Consider the following 22654-nt stretch of genomic DNA (forward strand, 5'->3'; position numbering starts at 1 on the left):
ACATTAGGACCATTAGGTCATCAGAAATTGTGGATTTCAATTTTTTCATTTTAAGAGTCGGGAGGCACATAAAAAACATTGTGGGCTTTTTTTGTGTGTGTGGTATCATCATAAACTCTAAGGTGTATAAATTCTCGTTAAGCATTAAAGAAAACAGACTGCTGGAACAACCACTGTGGGCTAGGGGTAGGTGTGGGAGTCAGAGGCTGGAGAGAGGAAGCAGTTAGGAGGAAGGAGAGTATTGTTGGAGGGAAGGAGGTAGAGGTTAATGTATGTTTGAACTGAGAACAATGATATTCAAGTGTGGACTGGGGAAATTAAATTGATCAGTACCCAATATAAATATGTAGCCTATTCTTTTTGTTAAAACTGCTTAATAAGTGATCTTTAAAATGCTGTTTTTTTATTTAAAAAGTATGTTTTATTCATCCAAATTGACAGAAAGATATAATTGTACATGTTCCTTGCTATTATGTTTCAGTGATGAAGAGAAAATTGATGTTGGTACACCGAAATATTGTTCAATTATAGTTATTCTTTAGGTGATCCTCTATTGGAAAAATTACTAAATTAATTATGTGGTTTTATCTAATCATATATCAAAGAAAAACAACCATCATATATTAAAGAAAATATTACTTTGAGACATTTATGCTTTCATTGAAATGATCACTGTACCTTTAAACTAGAATATATATTTGGAGAAAAGCCCAAGAATCTTTTAAAGATTTTTTGAAGGTATTTTCGAGTATTTTGAAAGATACCTTTTAAATACCTTTAAAATATTTGAAGATATTTTAAAAAGAAAGACTTCAATAAAAATATTTTTATTTTACTTTCATTAACTTGTATATATACATATTAAATATGTGTGTGTTTTAGGTCTTATTACAATTGAGTATATTCTTCCCATCTTCCTACTTAGTGTTTTCTTATGGGCCTATTTAAACAAATCTCTAGGCAGGACCTTATAGAATATTGGTCATTCTAGCACCTTCTATTTGCATAGATTTTCATAGATAAAATGAAGCCATGCCAGGGTAGCTCAAATATTTTTATCAGTGATAAAAAAGCTAAAATCCTTTGGAAGTAACTTTTTGTATTTTTATTACAGGTAAATTGGGATATTCACATTGTACAGAAATAGAGGTAAGAGACATACTCAAATATTTATTAGTAAAGTAGCTTTGCAGTTCTTTAGATTAACTTAAATATTGAACTATATCTCATGGGTTTTTGGTCTTCTGACAAGGATGTGTTGAGAGCAGGTATATATCTTTTACATTTAAAAAGAGTAAAATGTGAAGAAAAATTCGTTATCTTGCCCATATAAATATATTTTTTATTTTATTTTATTTATTTTATTTTTTAAAGATTTTATTTATTTGACAGAGAGAGACACAGCGAGAGAGGCAACACAAGCAGGGGGAGTGGGAGAGGGGGAAGCAGGCTTCCCTCTGAGCAGGGAGCCCGATGTGGGGCTCGATCCCAGGACCCTGGGATCATGACCTGAGCTGAAGGCAGACGCTTAACGACTGAGCCACCCAGGCGCCCCTAAATATATTTTTTAAAGATTTATTTTTAAGTAATCTCCACACCCACTGTGGGGCTCAAACTCACAACCCTGAGATTAAGAGTTGCATGCCCCACTCACTGAGCCAGCCAGGCACCCCTCTTGCCCATATTTTTAAAATGCCAGTGTGTGTTAAAAAGATTACCTTAATCGGGACACCTGGGTGGCTCAGTCGGTTAAGTGGCTGCCTCCGGCCCGGGTCATGATCCCAGGGTCCTGGGATCGAGTCCCACATCGGGCTCCTTGCTCAGCAGGGAGCCTGCTTCTCCCTCTCTCTCCCTCTGCTTGTGCTCTGTCAAATAAATAAAATCTTTAAAAAAAAAAAGAAGATTACCTTAATCATGGCTTTAAAACTTTCCCATGTTATGTGTGAAATTGAGATACTAAGATTCAGAGCCCTTAATAAGAAATAGTTTAAGTTGTTTTTTTCATAATCCAATCTAATGTGTCATAATAAATAAATCATAAATATTTTGAGCTCCTCTGGAGCTGCCTTGGTGTAGGAAAAAAAAATAGGGGCTTAGAAACAATATTTCAGTGAGATTAATAATGAATCAAATAGTTTGTTATCTTAGTTCAAAATTCTGATTGTGAACTTTAAGGAATTTCCACGTGATTCCCTGTGTTCCTTGCAGGAATTTCAAGGGTAGCACTGAAATATGAGGGTAGCATCCATGAAGTGTGTACATCTGGTGTTCTTTGCAGCAACTGTTGCCTCATCTTTACATTAGGAGTCTTGGGTCTTTGTTAATGGCAGTGCCTAAATAAAGGATTTAAGAAGTTATTTTTCTAATATGGTAATACGTCTACATGTTGATGTAGATTTTAGTAAATTTCAACTGTTATTTTAAATAAAATGCAAGCTTCCTAAGGGATTATATTGTATAATAAAGAAGCAAAAATCATTTGTTCTTTTTTACATTCAGAAATTATACAATTCATTTTTGTATTTTCAACTTTGGAAGTAGAGATAATTTTTTTTCCAAATTAGCTCTAAAAATAGGCAAGAACTTAATTTTTTAAAAAGTAGAACTTAATATTTCTATATTGTGAGAATTTTTGATGTACTGTTCAATGTAATATAAAGGAGTGGGATTTGATTTGAGTCAGAAAATATAACTTCTGTCTGTGGTTTCTGGTGTGCGTTTTTCTAGCTATGTAATTTTGAGCAGTATTTTTTTCTCCTGCTCTCCTAGAACTTTGGCTTTCTTATCTGTAAAATGTTAATCATAATTCCTATTGACCTCACAGGTTGTAAAATTTTAAAGAGCAAATATATGTGACATGTTATACAAATCCTGAAGACACTGTCTTATGTTGTATCACCATAAAATCAGCATGGTTGTAGCACTTTGTTTAGTATTCACTTTGTATAGGAACATCACTCATTTTATCTCTGTAATCTCTTAGTTATTAGCTCTTATTCTGTGACCCATACCTTGGGTAACCAAAAGAATTGGAATCTAAACAGAACCTCCTTTCAGGATTTTTTAAAATGACTATTTGATGAGGGAAAATCACAAGAAAATAAAAAATTCAATCCAATTATTTAGTTAACAGCGTGGAGTATTTTCTAGGGGTAATGGTGGTTAGAGACTGGAATTGTAGATGGTGATTTATCTATATTGTTTGGATTTTTTTTTTTAAATGAGAACATCTCTGCGTATTACTTTGTTAATTAAAATAATAAAAAGGAGGGGCAGTAGAGGTTGTGGGAACTACTTTTTCAAGAAGTTTGGTGACTTGAAAGAAAAAGAAGACAGCTTAAGTAGAAAGTTTTGTTTTTTAGGGAAGATGGTACATTTGAAGGGGTGGGGGGTGGCGGTGGTAAGGAAGCAAGAGAGAGTGAGTTGGAGTCCAAGTTAGAGAGTGGGGATCTGCTGAAATCAGATGTAGGACTACCTCTGGCTTCACTAGAGCAGTGGTTCTCCAAGTGTGGTAAGAGGGCTCTGGGGGGTTCCTGACACCCTTTCAAGGTCAGACTGTTTTTGAAGTAATACTAAGACATTGTTTGCCCTTCTACTTTCATTCTCTTGAGGGTACAGTGGTGTTTTCCTTGGCTACATGACTGTGTAACTATAAATGTCATGCCAGACCTCAGAAGCAGATATAAGATCTAGCCGGCTTTTATTAAGCATGACCTTCAGGAGTTTTACAAAAATGCAAAACAATACCACTCTTCTTCTTCTTCTTTTTTTTTTTTTTTTGAAAATAGAGGTTTCTTTCCCATAAAAATGTTACTTATATTAACATGTTTAATATTTTTAAATGATTTAATTAAATTTTTAAATAAAAAATTTCTGTTTTAATTTCTAATACAGGAGATGTTGATAGATTATGGTTCACATACATAAAAGCTCCTTGGACTCCTCAGTAATTTTTAGAGTGTCAGAGGGTCCTAAAACCACAGTCTGAGAGCTGTTGAGCTGGGGTGTGGTTAGCACGGTATTTCTGCCCGAGAAACAGGATTGAGGGCTGAGAGCAGTAAAACCTGCAGTCCTGAGGAAGACAATGGGAAGTTGAGGGAATCTTTGATAATAAGGTTTTAAGCCCATCTTTTCTGTCAGTAAGACAACAGGGTCATTTCTGAGAGTGAGGTGATCCTGGATCAGAAAGGTGATTGTTAGAGCCTCTTTTGCCCTTCCATTGTTCTTCTGTTCAGAAAGCTCTGGCATTAAATGCAGACCAAGAGAAGGGCTGCTCACAAGTTGTAGATGAGTAGAACTGTGAAGGGCCCTGGAAAAGGTGGAGTAGCATGTTGCTTGCTCCATCCTTCTCCCTCACTTCTCAGCCTCAAGATTCCTCATCTGAAAGGTGGGTTGTTGTGATTGCAGAGAGTTTAGCATAAAGCCTGCCTTAATGAATATAGCCTATTATTCTTAGTTGGGAGGTGTATAGTTTCCTGGGATGGAGAAAGTCATCTTCTTAAGCAAGGTCATGGACCACTAGGAGCCTCAGGGTGACTGCTAGTGAAAACAAAATCCCTTTATCTTTCTGGGCCTTCAGGATCCTCACTGAGACATATAACTTGAAATGTTCAACTGTGTATTTTAATAGTTTTTGTAGTACAGAGAAATCATATTATGAATTCTTTTTTTTAATTAACATATAATGTATTATTTATCTCAGGGGTACAGGTCTGTGATTCATCAGTCTTACACAATTCACAGCGCTCACCATAGTACCTACCCTCCTCAATGTCCATCACCCAGCCACCCCATCCCTCCCACCCCCTCCACTCCAGCAACCCTCAGTTTGTTTCCTGAGATTAAGAGTCTCTTATGGTTTGTCTCCCTCTCCACTTTCATCTTGTTTCATTTTTCCCTCCTTCCTCTATGATCCTCTGTCTTGTTTCTCAAATTCCTCATACCAGTGAGATCATATGAGACTTGTCTTCCTCTGATTGACTTATTTCGCTTAGCATGATACCCTCTAGTTCCATCCACATCGTTGCAAATGGCAAGATTTCATTTTATTGATGGCTTCATAGTATTCCATTGTATATATATACCACATCTTCTTTATTCATTCATCTGTTGATGGACATCGAGGCTCTTTCCATACTTTGGTTATTGTGGACATTGCTGCTATAAACATTGGGATGCACGTGCCCCTTCAGATCACTACATTTTTATCTTTGGGATAAATACCCAGTAGTGCAATTTCTGGGTTGTTAGGGTAGCTCTGTTTTCAGCTTTTTGAGGAACCTCCATACTGTTTTCCAGAGTGGCTGCATCAGTTTGCATTCCCACCAACAGTGTAGGAGGGTTCCCCTTTCTCCACATCGTCACCAACATCTGTTGTTTCTTGACTTGTTAATTATTTTCTAGTTTTACTTTCAACTCTCTTTTTAAGACTTTTCCTATATTCAGAAAAACCAAACAAAATTATGAGTTTAGAGAAAGCAAGGAGGCCATACATAGGCATTCAGTCAACTTTTATGTGATCTTATTCCTCAAGATAGTTTAATGTTTCTAAAAGATCAAGTATTATACCTTATTTCTCACTGGAAAGAATTTTTTTTAAAGATTTATTTATTTGAGAGAGAGAAAGAGCCCGTGCTCTCATGCATGTGCGAGTGGGGGGAGGGGCAGAAGGAAAGACTCCTCAAGCAGACCCCCTGGTGATCACAGAGTCCCATGCAGGGCTCAGTCTCAGGACCCACCCATGAGATCATGACCTGAGCCAAAACCAGGAGTCCCACAATCAACCGGCTGAGCTACTCAGGTGCCCCTGTTTGGAAAAATATTTTAATGTACTCAATTATACTAGTATATTCCAACATTTGAACTCATTAAGGGAAATTTTTCATATAATTTGTTTTAAAAGACATTGTAAAATTTTTTACTTTAATAGGCAATTTAATTTTTTCCTATATCTCTTTTACATTTTTTGCAGGTATAATTTACATACAGTAAAATTTACCTTTTTCAGTTACAGTTCTTCGGGTTTTAACAGATATTCAGTTGTGTTAACCATCTCTGCAATCAAGTTCTGTCATTCCCCAAACTCTGCCAGTGCCCCTTGGTGGTCACTCCACCCCCCGCTTTGGGCCCCTGTCTACCGCTGATCTGTATTTTGTCCTTTCATTTTGAGAAGGGCATGTAATTTAAACAGTGTATTACCCCTGCTTCTCTCTCTCTGGGAGTGCTCACAGCTCAGCCTGGTCATTTATAAACTCTTAAATTAAGAATGACCTGTACCTGTGGGTACTTGCCTCTTAAAGAGGCAGTTCTGGTCCACAGCTTGGGGGAGCTTTTACCCTCATTTTACAAGTTTTTTCTACTGCCATTATTTAAATAATTTTGTGGGTTATACTTTTATACTTGAAGAAAATTACCAAACGCTTAAAAATGCTATAACATAAAGGATTTGAATTTTTAAGTATTTTAATTGAGGCATTTTCATTGTTGTAAATTTTTAGCTTTCCAAATTTCACCACGTTCCTGTTTTCTATTAACCACCACTAATTATGAAGCACTGAGGCCCTTTCCCTTCAGCAGGAAAGAAGGTTAAATGAATAACTAGAACAATTCTGTTCCCTTGGTAGATGAGCGGTGTTTTGAGTGGAATAGGTTAAAGCATTATATAAAGTTAAGTTAACTTTTGTCAATACTTTAATCTTGATAAAGCTAGTTTATAAAAATTGTAGCATAGCGGAAAACTGTCATCTTTACTGAGGGAATCTGTAGAAGATTTGTGCTCACATCTTCTGAATAGACTTCATATATACTGTACATAAATACTCTGTTTCATTCCCATGTGCATCTTTAAAAAATACTTTAGAGCTAAGTATATGCTAAATACTGTCATAGACATTAACTTAATTCTCATAACAAACTTAGAAACAAAGTCTAGAAAGAGACTGAAGTAGAGAGGTTATGTAACTTGCCCAAGGTCGTGTAGCCAATGTGTAGCAGAACCACTTCCCTTCACCTTTCATTTGTTTGTCTTTATCCAGCCTTTGTTTATCTGCAGTGTAAGGCATCTGCATAATGCTAAAGATTAGTTTAGTGCCCCATTTGGGGCAGTGAAATGGCTAGGTATCTCCTTATTCTATATATGTCTCTACCTGTGACTACAGTTTCTGGCATTGTATAGCCAGGACTGTGTTCCTGCTCAGTGTAAACTGGGCAAAGGAATGATTGCAGCCCCTGAACCTTCAGCCCTCCCCCTGACCCCTGTTGGGTAGATGAACATAGAGTTGTGTACTGTAGTAATTTGTGAAGTAGTCTGATTTTAACTTACTCAGAATGACTCAAGAGTTGTTCTATATATTTAAACCTCCTGGGAAACCAGACCTAGAATTAGTCTGCTTTGTGGGGGAACCCAAAGATCTTTTTTTTTATTATTATGTTATGTTAATCACCATACATTACATCATTAGTTTTTTTTTTTTTAAGATTTTATTTATTTGACAGAGAGAGACACAGCCAAAGCAGGAACACAAGCAGGGGGAGTGGGAGAGGGAGAAGCAGGCTTCCTGCTGAGCAAGGAGCCTGATGTGGGGCTCGATCCCAGGACCGTGGGATCATGACCTGAGCCAAAGTCAGACGCTTAACCACTTAGCCACCCAGGCGCCCCACATCATTAGTTTTTGATGTAGTGTTCCATGATTCATTGTTTGCGTATAACACCCAGTGCTCCATGCAGTACGTGCCCTCTTTAATACCCATCACCAGGCTAACTCATCCCCCCGACCCCTCTCCCCTCTAGAACCCTCAGTTTGTTTCTCAGAGTCCATAGTCTCTCATGGTTTGTCTCCCCCTCCGATTTCCCCCCCTTCATTTCTCCCTTCCTGCTATCTTCTTCTTCTTCTTCTTCTTTTTTTTTACATATAATGTATTATTTGTTTCGGAGGTACAGGTCTGTGATTCAACAGTCTTACACAATTCACAGCGCTCACCATAGCACATACCCTCCCCAATGTCTATCACCCAGCCACCCCATCCCTCCCACCCCCCACCACTCTAGCAACCCTCAGTTTGTTTCCTGACATTAAGAATTCCTCATATCAGTGAGGTCATATGATATATGTCTTTCTCTGATTGACTTATTTCGCTCAGCATAATACCTTCCAGTTCCATCCATGTCATTGCAAATGGCAAGATTTCATTCCTTTTGATGGCTACATAATATTCCATGGTATATATGTATATATATATATATATATATATATATATATATATATATATATTATATATACATGTGTACCACATCTTCTTTATCCATTCATCTGTCGTTGGACATCTTAGCTCTTTCCGTAGTTTGGCTATTGTGGGCATTGCTGCTATAAACATTGGGGTGCATGTACCCCTTCAGATCCCTACATTTGTATCTTTGGGGTAAGTACCCAGTAGTGCAATTGCTGGATCATATGGTAGCTCTATTTTCAACTTTTTGAGGAACCTCCATACTGTTTTCCAGAGTGGCTGCACCAGCTTGCATTCCCACCAACAGTGTAGGACGGTTCCCCTTTCTCCGCATCCCCGCCAAAATCTGTTGTTCCCTGACTTGTTATTTTTAGCCATTCTGACTGGTGTGAGATGGTATCTCTTTGAGGTTTTGATTTGGATTTCCCTGATGCTGAGCGATGTTGAGCACTTTCTCATGTGTCTGTTGGCCATTTGGATGTCTTCTTTAGAAAAATGTCTGTTCATGTCTTCTGCCCATTTCTTGATTGGATCATTTGTTCTTTGGGTGTTGAGTTTCATAAGTTCTTTATAGATTTTGCATACTAGCCCTTTATCTGATATGTCATTTGCAAATATCTTCTCCCATTCTGTCAGTTGTCTTTGGTTTTGTTGACTGTTTCTTTTGCTGTGCAAAAGCTTTTTATCTTGATGAAGTCCCAATAGTTCATTTTTGCCCTTGCTTCCCTTGCCTTTGGCCATGTTTCTAGGAAGAAGTTGCTGTGGCTGAGGTCGAAGAGGTTGCTGCCTCTGTTTTCCTTTAGGATTTTGATGGACTTCTATCTCACATTTAGGTCTTTCAACCATTTTGAGTCTATTTTTGTGTGTGGTGTAAGGAAATGGTCCAGTTTCATTCTCCTGCATGTGGCTGTCCAATTTTCCTAATACCATTTGTTGAAGAGACTGTCTTTTTTCCATTGGACATTCTTTCCTGGGGGAACCCAAAGATCTTGAGAACCAGCCATGAAATACATCAGAGTTAGTGTTTTGGACTTATTCCATTCTGATTATATACAGTTTTTGACACAAGCAGGAGTATATGAAAATTTTTTATGTTCCCTGAGCAGCCTAAAATAAACTACCAAAGGAAGTATGTGGAAGTTCGCTGCTTTATTCTTATTTATTTATTTTTTTAAAAGATTTTATTTATTTATTTGACAGAGAGGGACACAGCAATAGAGGGAATACAAGCAGTGGGAGTGGGAGAGGGAGAAGCAGGCCTCCTGCCAAGCAGGGAGCCCGATGTGGGGCTCGATCCCAGGACCTGGAATCATGACCTGAGCCAAAGGCAGCCGCTTAACAACTGAGCCACCCAGGCGCCCCTAGTTCGCTGCTTTAACACAGTATAACATTTAAAAATTCCCACTTTGCTTTTAGCTAAATCAGCCCACTGACCTTTGATTTCACTCTGGCTCATGCAGACTCGGTAGCAGTTGGATGAGTAATACCTCTTTTAATTGACATTTAATATCCATTAGTTGATTTCAGAAGTAACTCAAAAATGAACTTGAAGAAGTATATGCAGTTGACTCTTGAACAACATGGAGGTTAGTTGAAAATCCACATGTAACTTTTGACTCCCCAAAAAGTTAACTACTGTTAACTGCTATTAACCAAAACCTTACTGATAACATAAACAGTCAATTAACAGGTACTTTTTATGTCATATGTATTATATACTATATTATTATAATAAAATAAGTTACAGAAAATGTTATTAAAATCATAAGAGAAAATACATTTATAGTATTGTACTGTATTTAACTGAAAAAAAATACAGTATAAGTGGACCCATTCAGGTCAAACCCATGTTATTCAAGGGTCAGCTGTAATATTTTTATGAAAATATTTGCATTTGTGCATAATTTTAGCTGCCTAATGAGTCCATTTAAATGATTGTGAAATTAGTATTTGATACCAAAACTAATTAAATCTTAAATCTTAAAGCAGAAACAAAAAGACAGTTACTGTCAGATCTGCTCTTTCAGCAAAAGGCTTTCTTTATTTTTAAACCTTACTTTAAGGTTTTATAAATGGAATTGCATGACAAGAAGTTAAAATAATGATATATGTTCTATAAAAGGATTAGGAGAATAAGCTCCATTAACCGTTAGTAACAACAGCTTTTTCTTCTTGGTCAGCAGGCCAAAAGAAATGGGAAGGATGCTCACATTCTGCTTCCTGTGCTTTTGGATTAAAAACCCCAAACATGCCTGAATTTACATGGCTTTTTGGTTGACTTTAACTTAAATGGTTTGGAAAATGGTTTATGTGTCCTCACAGTAAATTGTGTATACGTTTGATTTGCTGCTTCTGAGTGTGAGTATTAGTAGAAGTTGGTAGTGAGTTATTAATGGTGTGATAAATAGGTAATTTCACTTAGATTACATGTGTCATCAGATAGAGACTGGCACATTATGTTAGTTACTTGTTACATTTATAATTCATTTCTCCCTCCCTCCTTGCTTCTTTCTCCCTGCCCTTTGCTCTGACACCTCTCCTCTCTCTCATAACATTTATTATCAAAATGTCTTTCTGTGTTGTAGTCATAGATGTCTTAAGTACAGGGCACATGGTTTGACCATTGGATGCAAAATTTATACAAGTAGTGTTACTTTGTATAGTTTTTACTTTATTTGAAGACCAGTAACGGTTATATATGTCTGCTAAAGGATTTCAGAATAGCCTAAATTATCTGGGAGTAAACATAGTATTCTTGAAGGAGCAAAAAGTTTACCCTGCAGGTATCAGGTATCTGAAGCACCTCTACGTACGTACTTTGATAAAGAGTAGAAAGTTTTCTTAATGATTCGCCTTATCAGGGAGCTATTATCAATCTGCCTTAATTAAGAGTTCATATATTTAATAAAATAAAATAGTACTTTTCAGCACAGACACTACACTGTGGAAGGATCAAGGTGGGAAGGGGCTAGATTTTTTAATTGCCTTTTTCAAAGTACCTTTCATCTTTGTAGAAATGATATATATTTGTTTAAAAATTAGAACATCACAGAAAGATACCAAGAAGAAAGTAACAAACACTTTATATCCTAACATCTAGTGGTAATGACTGTTTATTCTTTTAGACATTTCTTCCCATATTTACATAACAAAATTGACTTATTCATTGAGCATCCATTGTGTGCTACTTTGGCTTTAAGGAGTTAGCCAGACTGAGGGAAAGGATTTAGATACATGGATGGAAGTTTCCAGGCAGAAGGAAATCACAGTGAGGACTCTTATGAGATCAAACTGTTTTTGAAATTGGCAGAACACCAGGATGTCTGAAGCATAGAGAATGTAAGGGAGAGTTGTAGGAAATGTAGGGAAGTTGCGCAAGGTGGTGCCAGGTCGTTATAGGTCATATTAAAGATTAGACATAGGTCCATTTTCTCTTCAAGAGAAGAAACATTTCTGTCTGAAATTTTCTTCTATTTCTTTTTTTTTTTTTTAAGATTTTATTTATTTGAGAGCGAGAGTTTGAGAGAGAGAGAGCGAGAGCAAGCATGAGCCGTGGGGAGGGGCAGAGGCAGAGGGAGAAGCCTGACTCCCCACTGAGCAGGGAGCCCGATGTGGGGCTCAATCCCAGGACCCTGGGATCATAACCTAAGCAGAAGGCAGACGCTTAATCGACTGAGCCACCCAGGCACCCATGAAATTTGCTTCTATTTCCTAAGATCATTCTTCTTTTGATGTGCATTCTTAATTTGCTGTTTTCTTATATTCTTCTCTGGGATAGTATTTATATATACATATTTCATCAGTTTATTGCATCATTTCATTAAATTGTTATTGTAAGCACATAAGTACTGTTGAATGCATGGGTTTAGGAACAAACCTTACAGACAAAATTTAAACATAAGCATGTTTAAGGTAAGTATACAGCTCACCTGGTAGGGGCAGAAATGCACTGGTGACCTAAAGAGTAGCTTGCCTACTCATGGCTAGTAGTAGTCATGAAGACTAGTCAGTATGATCTAGAGGGACTGGGGAGTGTGAGATGGACAGTCAGCCAGAGAGAGGCTGATTAAGAGAGTTTCCACTGTTCACTACAGTGTCTCTTGACATCATCCCTCAATTTGGTAGAGATTCTTACTGTATTTGGCAGAGTTTAAAAAAACACATTATCAGTAAAATTAGGTAGTTTAGTTGGTATTGTGATAATTCCCTAGTTTTGTTTTTGTTTTTTGATGATGGTGCTTTCTTAATTTTTTATGACAGCTTTATCAAGGTATAATTCACTGAATACAAGCCAGCCATTTAAAGTGTGCAATTCATTGGTTTTTGGTATAGTCACAGAATTATGCGACCATCATCAAACTTTTATAACATTTTTGTCACCTCTGAAAGAAATCCAGTACCTTCAGCTATCATCCAGCATTCCCCAGTACTGCTACCACCACCCCAAACAACAACTAATTTTCTTTCTACCTCTATAGATTGGCCTATTTTGGATATTCCATATAAGTGAATTATATAATATGTGGTCTTTTGTACCTGACGAACTTTAACTTAGTGTAGTATTTTCAAGGTTCATCCATGTAATGGCATGTATCATACTTCATTCCTTTTTACTGCTGATTATTCAACTATATGGTTTTGCCATATTTTGTGTACCCATTCGTTAGTTGATGGACATTTGAGTTACTTCTACCTTATGGCCATTATGAGTAATGCTCCTTTAAATGGTCCTGTACAAGGTTTTGTGTGGACATAAGTTTTTATTTCTCTTGGTTATATACCTAGGAGTAGAATTGTTGGGTCAACTGGTAACTTCATGTTATAACTTTTGAGGAACCGCCAAACTGTTTACCAAAGTAGCTCCATTGTTTGACATTCCCGCCAGCAGTATTTGAAGGTTTTGATTTCTCCACATCCTCACCAATACCTGTTGTTATCTGACTTTTTGATTCTAGCCATCCTGGTGGGTATAAAATGGCATCTATCTCATTTGGTTGTGATTTGCATTTCCCTGATGATTAATGACGTTGAGCATGTTTTCATGTGCTTATTGACCATTTGTACATTTTTCTGTTCATCTTTGCCTATTTTTAAATTGGGTTGTCTCTTTATTGTTGAGTTGTGATAGTTTTTTATATGTTCCCTTATCAGATACATGATTTATAAATATTTTCTCCCATTCTCTGGCTTTCTTTTCATCTTCTTGATGGTATACTTTCAAGCACAAAAGTTTTTAATTTTGATGAAGTTTAATATATTTATTTTTTCTTTTATTCTTGTTGTTTTGGTATTTTAAGAATCTATTGCCAAATGCAAGATCATGAACATTTACCTCTGTGTTGTCTTCTAAGAGTTTTATCATTTTGGCTCTTATACTTTGATGGTCTTTGATCCATTTTCAATTAATTTTTGTATATGGTCTGAAGTAAATAAGAGACCAACAACATTCTTCTGCATGTGGATATCCAGTTGTCCTAGCACCATTTCTTGAAGAGATTATTTTTTCCTCATTGAATAGTCTCGGCACCCTTGTCAGAAATCAGTTGACCATAGATAGATCTGTGGGTTTATTTCTGGACTCTCAGTTCTAGTCTGTCATGCCAATGCCATGCTGTCTTAATCGGTTTCTATTTCTTCGTAGTAAGTTTTGAAATCCAGAAGTGTGTCCCCCAGACTTGTTCTTTTTGAAGACTATTTTGGCTTTCCTGGATCCCTTGCATTTCTATATGAGTTTAGATTAGCTTGTCAGTTCTACAGAGAAGCTAGCTGAGATTCCAATAGGGAATGCACTGAATCTGTAGATGGCTTTGGGTAGTATTGCCTCTTAACAGTGCTAAGCCATGAACCAATCCATGAACACAGGATGTCTTTCTATTTGTTTAGATGTTCTTCTGTTTTTTTCAGTGATGTTTTGTAATTTTCAGAACATGTTTTACACTTACATTGTTAAATTTATCTGTATTTTATTCTTTTGGTGCTATTATAAATGTAATTTTTTTATTTCATTTTTGGATTGTTCATTGAAAGTATTTATAAGTACAGTTGATTTTTATATAATGATCTTGTGTCTACAACCTTGCTGAACTCATTTATTAGTTTTTGCTTAGGAATTTTCTATGTGCAAGATCATGTCATCTCTGAATAGAGATAGCTTTATTTCTTTATTTCCAATTTGGATACCTTCTATTTCATCTTTTTGCTGTTTCTTTTTAAAATTATTTTTATGGAACTCAGAGTTGGAGGGTGTAGTAGTCCTCCAAACTATTTCAATAATTTATTTCAAATCTGTTGTACAAGAGAATACTTCAATGTTTGAATTTTAAGTCAGAGACTTTTGAGACAGTGTTTATGTAATTTATATTTCAAGTAGAAATGTAAATTTTGTGTGTGTTGAAACAGATTTTAATTTGGCCCGTTGTAGCTGAATTTGGGGCTGTTTTTTGTTTCCCCTGAGGATCTTTTTATATGTAGCATATCAACTTTATTGCAAGAGTACTTTCTCGATTATAAAGTTAAGAGGTATAGATGGCTTTCAAACTAGGAGTTGGTGACTGGCTTTACTTGCTGAACTCATGTTTTTAGTCGTAGAGGTTTTATCTGACATGATTGCTTATTTTTCTTCAACAGAAAGTTCTTTGACAGTTTTATAGATTGTGGCCGTTCCATCTGTGGATAATTAATAAGCTTCTTGCTTTGTAATTTGGATTTATTATCTGGGGGAAATTCTCATGGATAAATAGAGATTTATGTAAATGAAAAGAGTTGTGAAAGGGAGGAGGAATTATGGGTAAAAATGTAAAATCTTTACTTAATTCAGACATCATTTGTCAAGCAATTTCCATTTACTGACTCTGTGCTGGGTGTAGGGAATGCAGTGCTGTCCTCAAGAATTTTTATGTTGTTAGAGTACTGCTTTTATAAAATAAAAAAAATGTTGGTTTATTAGTAGTCTTAACAAAAAGTAGCACATGGTGTTGCATTACTGAATAAGAGTTCAGAACCTGAGCTTGTTTGATCAAGCTATGCTCTTTTCTAGTTTTACTCTCTTCTTCCCATAGTTGTTGAATTCAGACACTTGCCCACTAGCTACATAGAGTAGCAAATGAACACAGTTGTAACAGTCAAAAATATTTAAAAAATATCTCTCAAGGGATCTTGTAGTGGATCCATTTCATGGGTTATAACAACACTTAATAAAATTGTCAAAATTTCCTTAAATTTTTTTTCAATTCCCTCAACCCTTGTAGCTACTTTGGAGCTCTTCTCTTAACACCTACCCTCAAACAAAACCACCCACCCACCCCACTTTGCCTAGAGCCCATCCTGTCTGTCATCTCCTCATCTCTCCTGCCCTGTGTTCTTTCCATTTCAACTGGTACCTAGATTCTCCACTCCAAAGGAGAGTCTAGAATCATGGAGGGGATGTTCTTTTCCTTGCCCCATTCCTACCCTCCTTTTCCTGACATTGATCCCGTATCTTTCTCCTCTACTGTGGACAACTTAGAAACTGGGCTGGCAAAAGTAAAATTCTCCATGGATAGTGGGTAAGGGAGAGAAGCTGGTACGTGAGTGAGAGTAGATGGTTGGGAATAGGATAATGTTTCTCTTTCCATTACATTTTATAAATAATTGAAACCATATTAAAAAGATCATGCTGTGCAGCCTCTCCATTTTGTGTTGGTGATCATGTTGATTATATGAATGTGAGTCTCATTCTTTTTTTTGCTGTGAGATGAGCTCCTTCACCTCTCTCCTGTGGCTGCCCCCATATTTCACTGTCCATCCCAGAAAGGAAAGATAGGGGAAAATGATACCTTTTTGAGAGTGGCATAAAACAAAAGACCATGGGCACTGGCTCTAATTTGGCATATGTTTTGGATGCAAATATCCCCCCTTTACTCTAGAGGCAACAATTCCTATTTCCTTAAATTGTTATTTGTATAAATTTTGGCTTATTAAACTTGGAATTTTATTTTTTCCTTCTGTATAGGTAATAAAATTAGGTGGTGTACCAAGGTAATAAAAAGGAGCAAGGCAGTCATCATTTGCATGATTTCATACTTTTCTTATTATTTTCAAATAGACTATTCTATAACTGCTCTGTAGCTTACACAGGAAAGAAATTGAATAAATTAATTAAAAACAGATCAACAATCTGTATTTGTGACATGGACCTGGGGTTTCATAGTAAGGGCCAGTAGGTATGGCCTTGAATAAGGACTGCCAGGAAGCGTTAGAGGAGGCCGCTGCTGTTTTTACAGAGGCCATGGTTCCCAGACCTGACTTTACCTTGGGCAGAGAAGGGATGGGAGGAGAGCAGAATGCTTAGAGGGAAGGAGCAGGCAAAAGAATCGAAGGAGATTGTGAAACTTCCTTAAAATACCTACTCAAAGAGCTAGTTACGATTCTTGTTTTAAATTTCTTTGTTCTGGAAGGAACACAGACCCGTTTAAGAATGGGAGATGGAGAGAATTCTGTAACCCATGACAAGCTGTAAAAGGTTGCTAAGGAGATTCCTTTGAGAAGGAGCAGTGTTTAAATGATCTGTTACTGAACTCTGACTTCTAAAGGCAGGAAATGAAAGGCGGAGGGTGCTTTATTTCACTCCTTTAACATTTTAGGAGGCAAGTAAAGCAAGATTCTTCCCTTAAACACAGAAATCATTTGGTGTGAATAAAATGAATTTATGTGGTGTTAACATTATAGCTGTAAATATTTTATTGAAGTACAGGGCATTGAGAAAAGTGCATAAATCATTAAGTTACAGCTGATGAACTTTTACAGATAGTGATAATGTTGTATTTTAATGCCATTTTAAGTATAATTTATTATTATGTATGTCTTTGAAAAATGTCATCTTAAAAAATTTTAATTTCACGTGAAGATCCAAGTGATAATTTCAAAGCATTACAGAGATTTTATTTAGTTTCTGGCTTTAATTGCATGAGGTATTCCATCTTCTTTGCCAGCCTCCTGTTATTTAAACAAAAACCAAGGAAAGAAATTGTTTCAGGGAGGAAGGAGCCATTCTGTTTAGAACTGTTTAGAGCAGTGCCACCCAATAGAAATACAGTTGAATATACGCAATTTATTTTTTTTAAGATTCTATTTATTTATTTATTTATTTATTTAGAGAGAGAATGAATGGGGGGAGGGGCAGAGGCAAAGGCAGAGGGAGAAGGAGAAGCAGGCTCCTCGCTGAGTGGAGAGCCCGATGCAGGACTTGATCCCAGGACCCATGGATCTTGACCTGAGCCAAAGGCAGCCACTTAACTGACTGAGCCACCCAGGTACCCTGGAATATATACAATTTAAATGTTTCTAGTAGCCACATTAAAAAGGAAAAAGAAACAGGTGAAATTAATTTTCATAATATGTTTTCTCTAACTCAGTATATCTAGAACATTATCATGTCAACATGTGATCAATATGAAAATTATTAATGAACTATTTTATATTTTTTTTCATACTAAAGTCTTTCAGATCTGGTGTGTATTTAACTCACTTCTCAGTTTGGGCTAGTCACGCTTCAAGTACTTCTAGTCACACTTGGTTAAAAAGAGTAGGGAGAAGAAGGAATAGAAATGTTTAAGAAATGAGAAACTTGAAGGGATCAGAAAAGTTTTAGTCCTGAATTATCTTTTAAAAAAATCTATGAGGCTCAGTGGGGAGTAAGGAACAGTATGGTGAGGGGCTTGCCTAACAGTAAAGAGTAGATGCATATTCTCAGATATACTTCATAGATTCTAGGTAGGCAATGGGCAGAGATTTATGATTATAATCATAAATTCAGAATTTAACCTGCTTAAGAAGTTGAAATGTAAGGGTGAGTGGTGAGGGAGAGTGAAAAGAACATAGGAGCAATGGATTGTAGATTCTGGTAGGGTTGAATGATTATTAGAGTCAGATACTAGAAGGAGTGAGCTAGAAAGTTAAGGGAGATTGTCAAAGAGAGGAACCTTTGAAATTGAAGGGATGGAAAGTTGCAGTTATTGGTAACTGGGGGTCTGGGATATTGCCGTGACAGGGAATGCCTGAGGTCTGCCAGAGGAAACATTACAGGAGAGGAGTTCACGGAAGTAAGAGGCTGGGGTGTTGGGAGGGTCATTTAACATCATCAAGAATTAAGAGGGGAGACTGACAGGAAACCAGCCGCTAAAATTATCGAGCTATGATGGAATAGCTGGGGCTTTATAGATGACAGCAACAGGGAGGGAGAGTAGGTATATGTGTATGGTCTGGTGATGTAAGAGGCAAAGCTGGAAAGCTTTGAGGAGGAAGGGAGGGAGGGAGAAATTGTGAGGAAGCATCAGGGAGAAGCAAGTAGGACATCCCCAATTTTAGTCCTAGTGATTTGAAGATTATCACAGAAAGAACAGGTAGGACCAACATTGCCCTCTGGGGAGATTCATATTTGGGTTAGAACAAGAAGGTGAAGGGGGATCATTCAGAGAAGATGAAGATATAGGGGACTGTTGGTTCTGGAGGGCACAATGGAAGGGATTCAGGGGTTGGGGGGGTGGACCACAGGCCTAGAGAAAGGAATGCAGAGTTGGGGAGATGGTCCATTATAGTATAAAACAAGTTATAAAACAGTAGGTACCGAATGATCCAATATTTATAAAAAATTATGCAAAGGACAAATATAGTAAACTTAGCAGTGATTGCCTCTGGGATGTATGTATATATGTTCTTCTACATTGCTTGTATTTTCTAGGATTTATAATGAGTATGTTTTGCTTTTGTAATAAAACAATAAACGAGACATCATGGACGTATTTGTGTGGGGGAGGGTTCTGTGAGGTGAACAACTCTAAAACTGTAAACACAATTTTGCTTTGTTACTAGTCACGAGTGATTTGGTAGCACTCTGTTCCATTCCTCGGTGCAGACCCGAGTCCAGTCCCATGACTGAGCTAGATGAGGGCCAGGGGAGCCAGAGCCGTGCTCCCTGCCTTAGGGGCCTGGCCACAATTCAAGAATGATAGCTGATTCCCATAAAATTTAGTCTTTTTAGAGATCTCACTCTTCAGCCAGGAAAGAAAAGTGAAATCAGGTTGAGCCAGGAAGCATCTGTTGAAGGTGACTTGAAAGAAATGTAGGATGCAAGGGGAAGTTAGCAGTTAATGGCCATTCTAAAAAGATGAACTGCTGTTGTTTTTAAAGCCTTTCCATGAATATTGTTGAATTAACAGAATCCATTTTCAAGAAACAGGACCTTGTGATTGTCACAAGTTACTCAGGCAATTAGAAACTAGGAAATTTACTCTTGTGTAAGCCACTTCATGAGTCACAGTTAAAGTGTGGTAGCGGAGCTGTCAGATCCAGTGCTGTTCTTCTATCAGATGACTGCTGAGATAATTGAAATATTTTCTGAAATTTGTTTACCTTGAGCTAGGTAAAAAGCGAGTTGCATGTCCTAACAGAATTATCTTTTATTCCATTATTCAGCAGGTGTGAGGGTAAGTCAGCTTTTTAATTATCTGTATAGTACTAACAAAAGGGAACATTAGATTGTTAATTATAAAAATCAGGTAATTAAAGGGAAAAAATAATTTACTGGTTTTAGTAAGGCAAACAGCCCTGGAAACAAGCTAGACCAGGAGAATAGCCCTGAGCGAGGTAGGTACATAAACACCCCTTTTCTTGCCCCTCACCCCTCCATAAACATAAAATTTACCATCTTAACCAGTTTTAAGTGTACAGATCAGTAGTGTTAAGTATATCCATGTTGTTTCACAACAGATCTCTGGAACTTTTTCAGCTTGCAAAACTGAAAATCTCTTCCCATTAAACCACTTTCCACTCCTCCTTCCCCCAGCCCCTGGCCTCCACCATTCTGTTTTCTGTCTCTATGAATTTGACTACTCTAGGTCCCACATATAAGTGGGATCTTATTTCTCTTTTTGTGACTGGCTTGTTCCACTGAGCATAATGACCTCAAGATTCATCCATGTTACAGCGTGTGTCAGAATTTCCTTCTTTGTTACAGTTGCATGTGTATACTACATGTTGTTTATCCATTCATCTCTTGATAGTCACATAGGTTACTTCTCCCCTCTTGGCCCTTGTGAGTAGTACTGCCATGAACATGGGTGAGCAGCCATGCAAGACTTGAGCAGTGACATGATCTGCTCTGGTTTTGTTCAGAAAATACTTCACTCTGGCTCGTCCCTTTCACCCTGATAGGTAAGCAGAGACTGTTTCTGCTGTGTTCCTAATGCTCACAACTATCTGGCAATCAAACATTTGAAGAAATAAGTGGCAGAACTAAACATACTGTGCTGTAGACTCTGGAGGCCATCATGCGGTTTACAGTGTGTTAACTCACACATGTACTGGAGCAATGGTCCATTACCAAATGGGGATCGCAGGCTTCATTGAAAATATGATGAAAAACAAACAAACAAAAAAGAAAATCTGATAAAAAGCATGGAATCTTCCCCAAAAAGAAAGCACACGAATATAGTAACATGTTTACCTACAATGTCAGTGGTTCTTTTTTTTTTTCTTTTTTAAGATTTATTTATTTTAGAGAGAGAAAGTGTACGAGCAGGAGGGGCAGAGGGAGAGGGAGAGAGAATGTCATGCAGACTCCATGCTGAGCACAGAGCCCAACGCAGAGCTTAATCTCAGGACCCCGAGATCATGACCTGAGCCGAAACCAAGAGTTGGATGCTCAACTTGACTGCACCACCCAGGTGCCCCTGTCAATGGGTTCTTGAACTCCTGAGGCCCATGGAAGAACTTCATGCATAACTAGGGCATTGACTATTCTTATATTCTTTGGCTTATATTGGTGGTGGAGTGCTCATCCTACAGTGATATTTGAGATATCATAGATTCAATCCCTGAGCAGGCAGTGCCACTTACTACAAATTGTAGGCTACATGGCACTTGCCATTTTCATCAGCCTTATTTCATGGCAGGATAGATTTTTCCCCAGCCTTTCCTGATTCCAGGTCTCTAGCTGTGCGTGAGTTCCTAACTCCTGGCTGCTTGTGGATGCAGAAGTCAGGAGACCTTAGCTATAGACCCTTATTGCTGTGTTTTCTGTTCTGTTTCGGGTCCGTGGAGATGTTCATCTTCTCTTGAGCATGGCTGTGTCTCAAAAACATTTAAAAATTTTTACCTTCCATTTATTTGGAGTGTATTTGTGGAATGACAGTCTCAAAGTGTGAAGTCACAATACCACAGGACTGAGAAGTTACCCTTCACTGACTATTTACTAAGAATGAATTGATAGGAATTGGGGCAGGGTAGGGAGTGTCTCAAAAGAAACAGTTTTGCGTCTAGTATGTAAAATTCTAGAGAGAATAGTAAGAATAAAAATTTAACATCAAGCATTTGGGATCTTTGCTTGCCAAAAGATTTCCTTGCCAAAAGGCCCAAGCAAAGCCTTTTAGGGATATGTATCAGAGTTATGAAACAGCATGAAACTAAAAGTCTAATCTGATTTTTACTGCTGTTTCCTTTCTAACTAGAGAAAGGAGGGGATTTTTATCTCATCTTTGATGTTGCTATCTGTGTGTTAGGATATTTTCAACTGCAAGGAGCAAAAAGTAGCTCAACCTTTCATGTTTATATGTATGTGTGTGTGTGTGTGTGTGTGTTTATAGAAAGATATTAACGCACACACATTGGGAAAGGGCCTGGAAGCAATAGGGAAATCTCTGTAACACCAAGCACAGCTAGCCATCCAGATTTTGGTTTCTAAATAGCCTTCCCCACTAAAAATAGCCAAGGTTCCTTAGAGAAATGGCTGATTCCAGGGCTGCAACAGGAGGTATGAGATGTGCACAGGACATCTTGGTAGACCAGGGACCAAGAAGTACACAGAACATTGTGAGGGAACATGTCCATACAATGGGATACGATTTGCCAATAAAAAGGAACAAAGTACTTACACATGCCACAACATGGATGAACCTCAAAAAGATGCTATGTGAACAAGATCCACACCCAAAAGACTGCATCTTAATGTGATTTTATTTATATGAAATGTCCAGAAAAAGAAATCTAGAGAAATAGAAAATAGATGAGTGGTTTCTTGGAGCTGGGAGTTGGAAGAGCATGAAGTTTGTTTTTGGAGTGATAATTTGGTTGTGGCGATGGTTGTACAATTTTGTAAATTTACTAAAAAAATCACTAAATTGTATACTTTAGGTGAATTTTACGGTAAGGAAATTATACCTCAGTAAGGCAGGTTAAAAAAGTTATGGGATTTGTCACAAGGACTCAAGAGTTAGCTTGAAGAAGCTACCACTGGCCAAATCTGGGAATATTTGAGCATACTGACAATGGATTAACTATGTTATAGTATAAAATAATCCATGAGTTTTTGACATATAAATAAATACATTAATAAATAAGTGGGGGAGAAGGGACAGTTCTTCTTTGTACTAGATTGCTAACTAATAAATGTAGA

General features: G+C 37.3%; 1 protein-coding gene across 3 annotated transcripts in view; it reads left to right on the forward strand.

The window, feature by feature from the left end:
* The window catches only part of SPIRE1 (spire type actin nucleation factor 1), a 205197-nt gene that overhangs the window by 25094 nt on the left and 157449 nt on the right, over window positions 1-22654 (forward strand). For 2 of the 3 annotated variants that reach the window (XM_064577986.1, XM_064577987.1), the window contains exon 2: window positions 1115-1149. The exons of the other annotated variant lie outside the window; for it this stretch is intronic. In XM_064577986.1, coding sequence (XP_064434056.1) covers window positions 1115-1149 — 35 coding nt within the window. The remainder of the gene's footprint in view (window positions 1-1114; window positions 1150-22654) is intronic. 3 annotated transcript variants of the gene reach the window in all.

This window comes from Mirounga angustirostris, unplaced genomic scaffold (genome assembly GCF_029215605.1).
Source record: "Mirounga angustirostris isolate CCGP_5_RB_7025 unplaced genomic scaffold, mMirAng1.0.hap1 SCAF_14, whole genome shotgun sequence".
In the NCBI taxonomy this organism is placed as follows: domain Eukaryota; kingdom Metazoa; phylum Chordata; class Mammalia; order Carnivora; family Phocidae; genus Mirounga; species Mirounga angustirostris.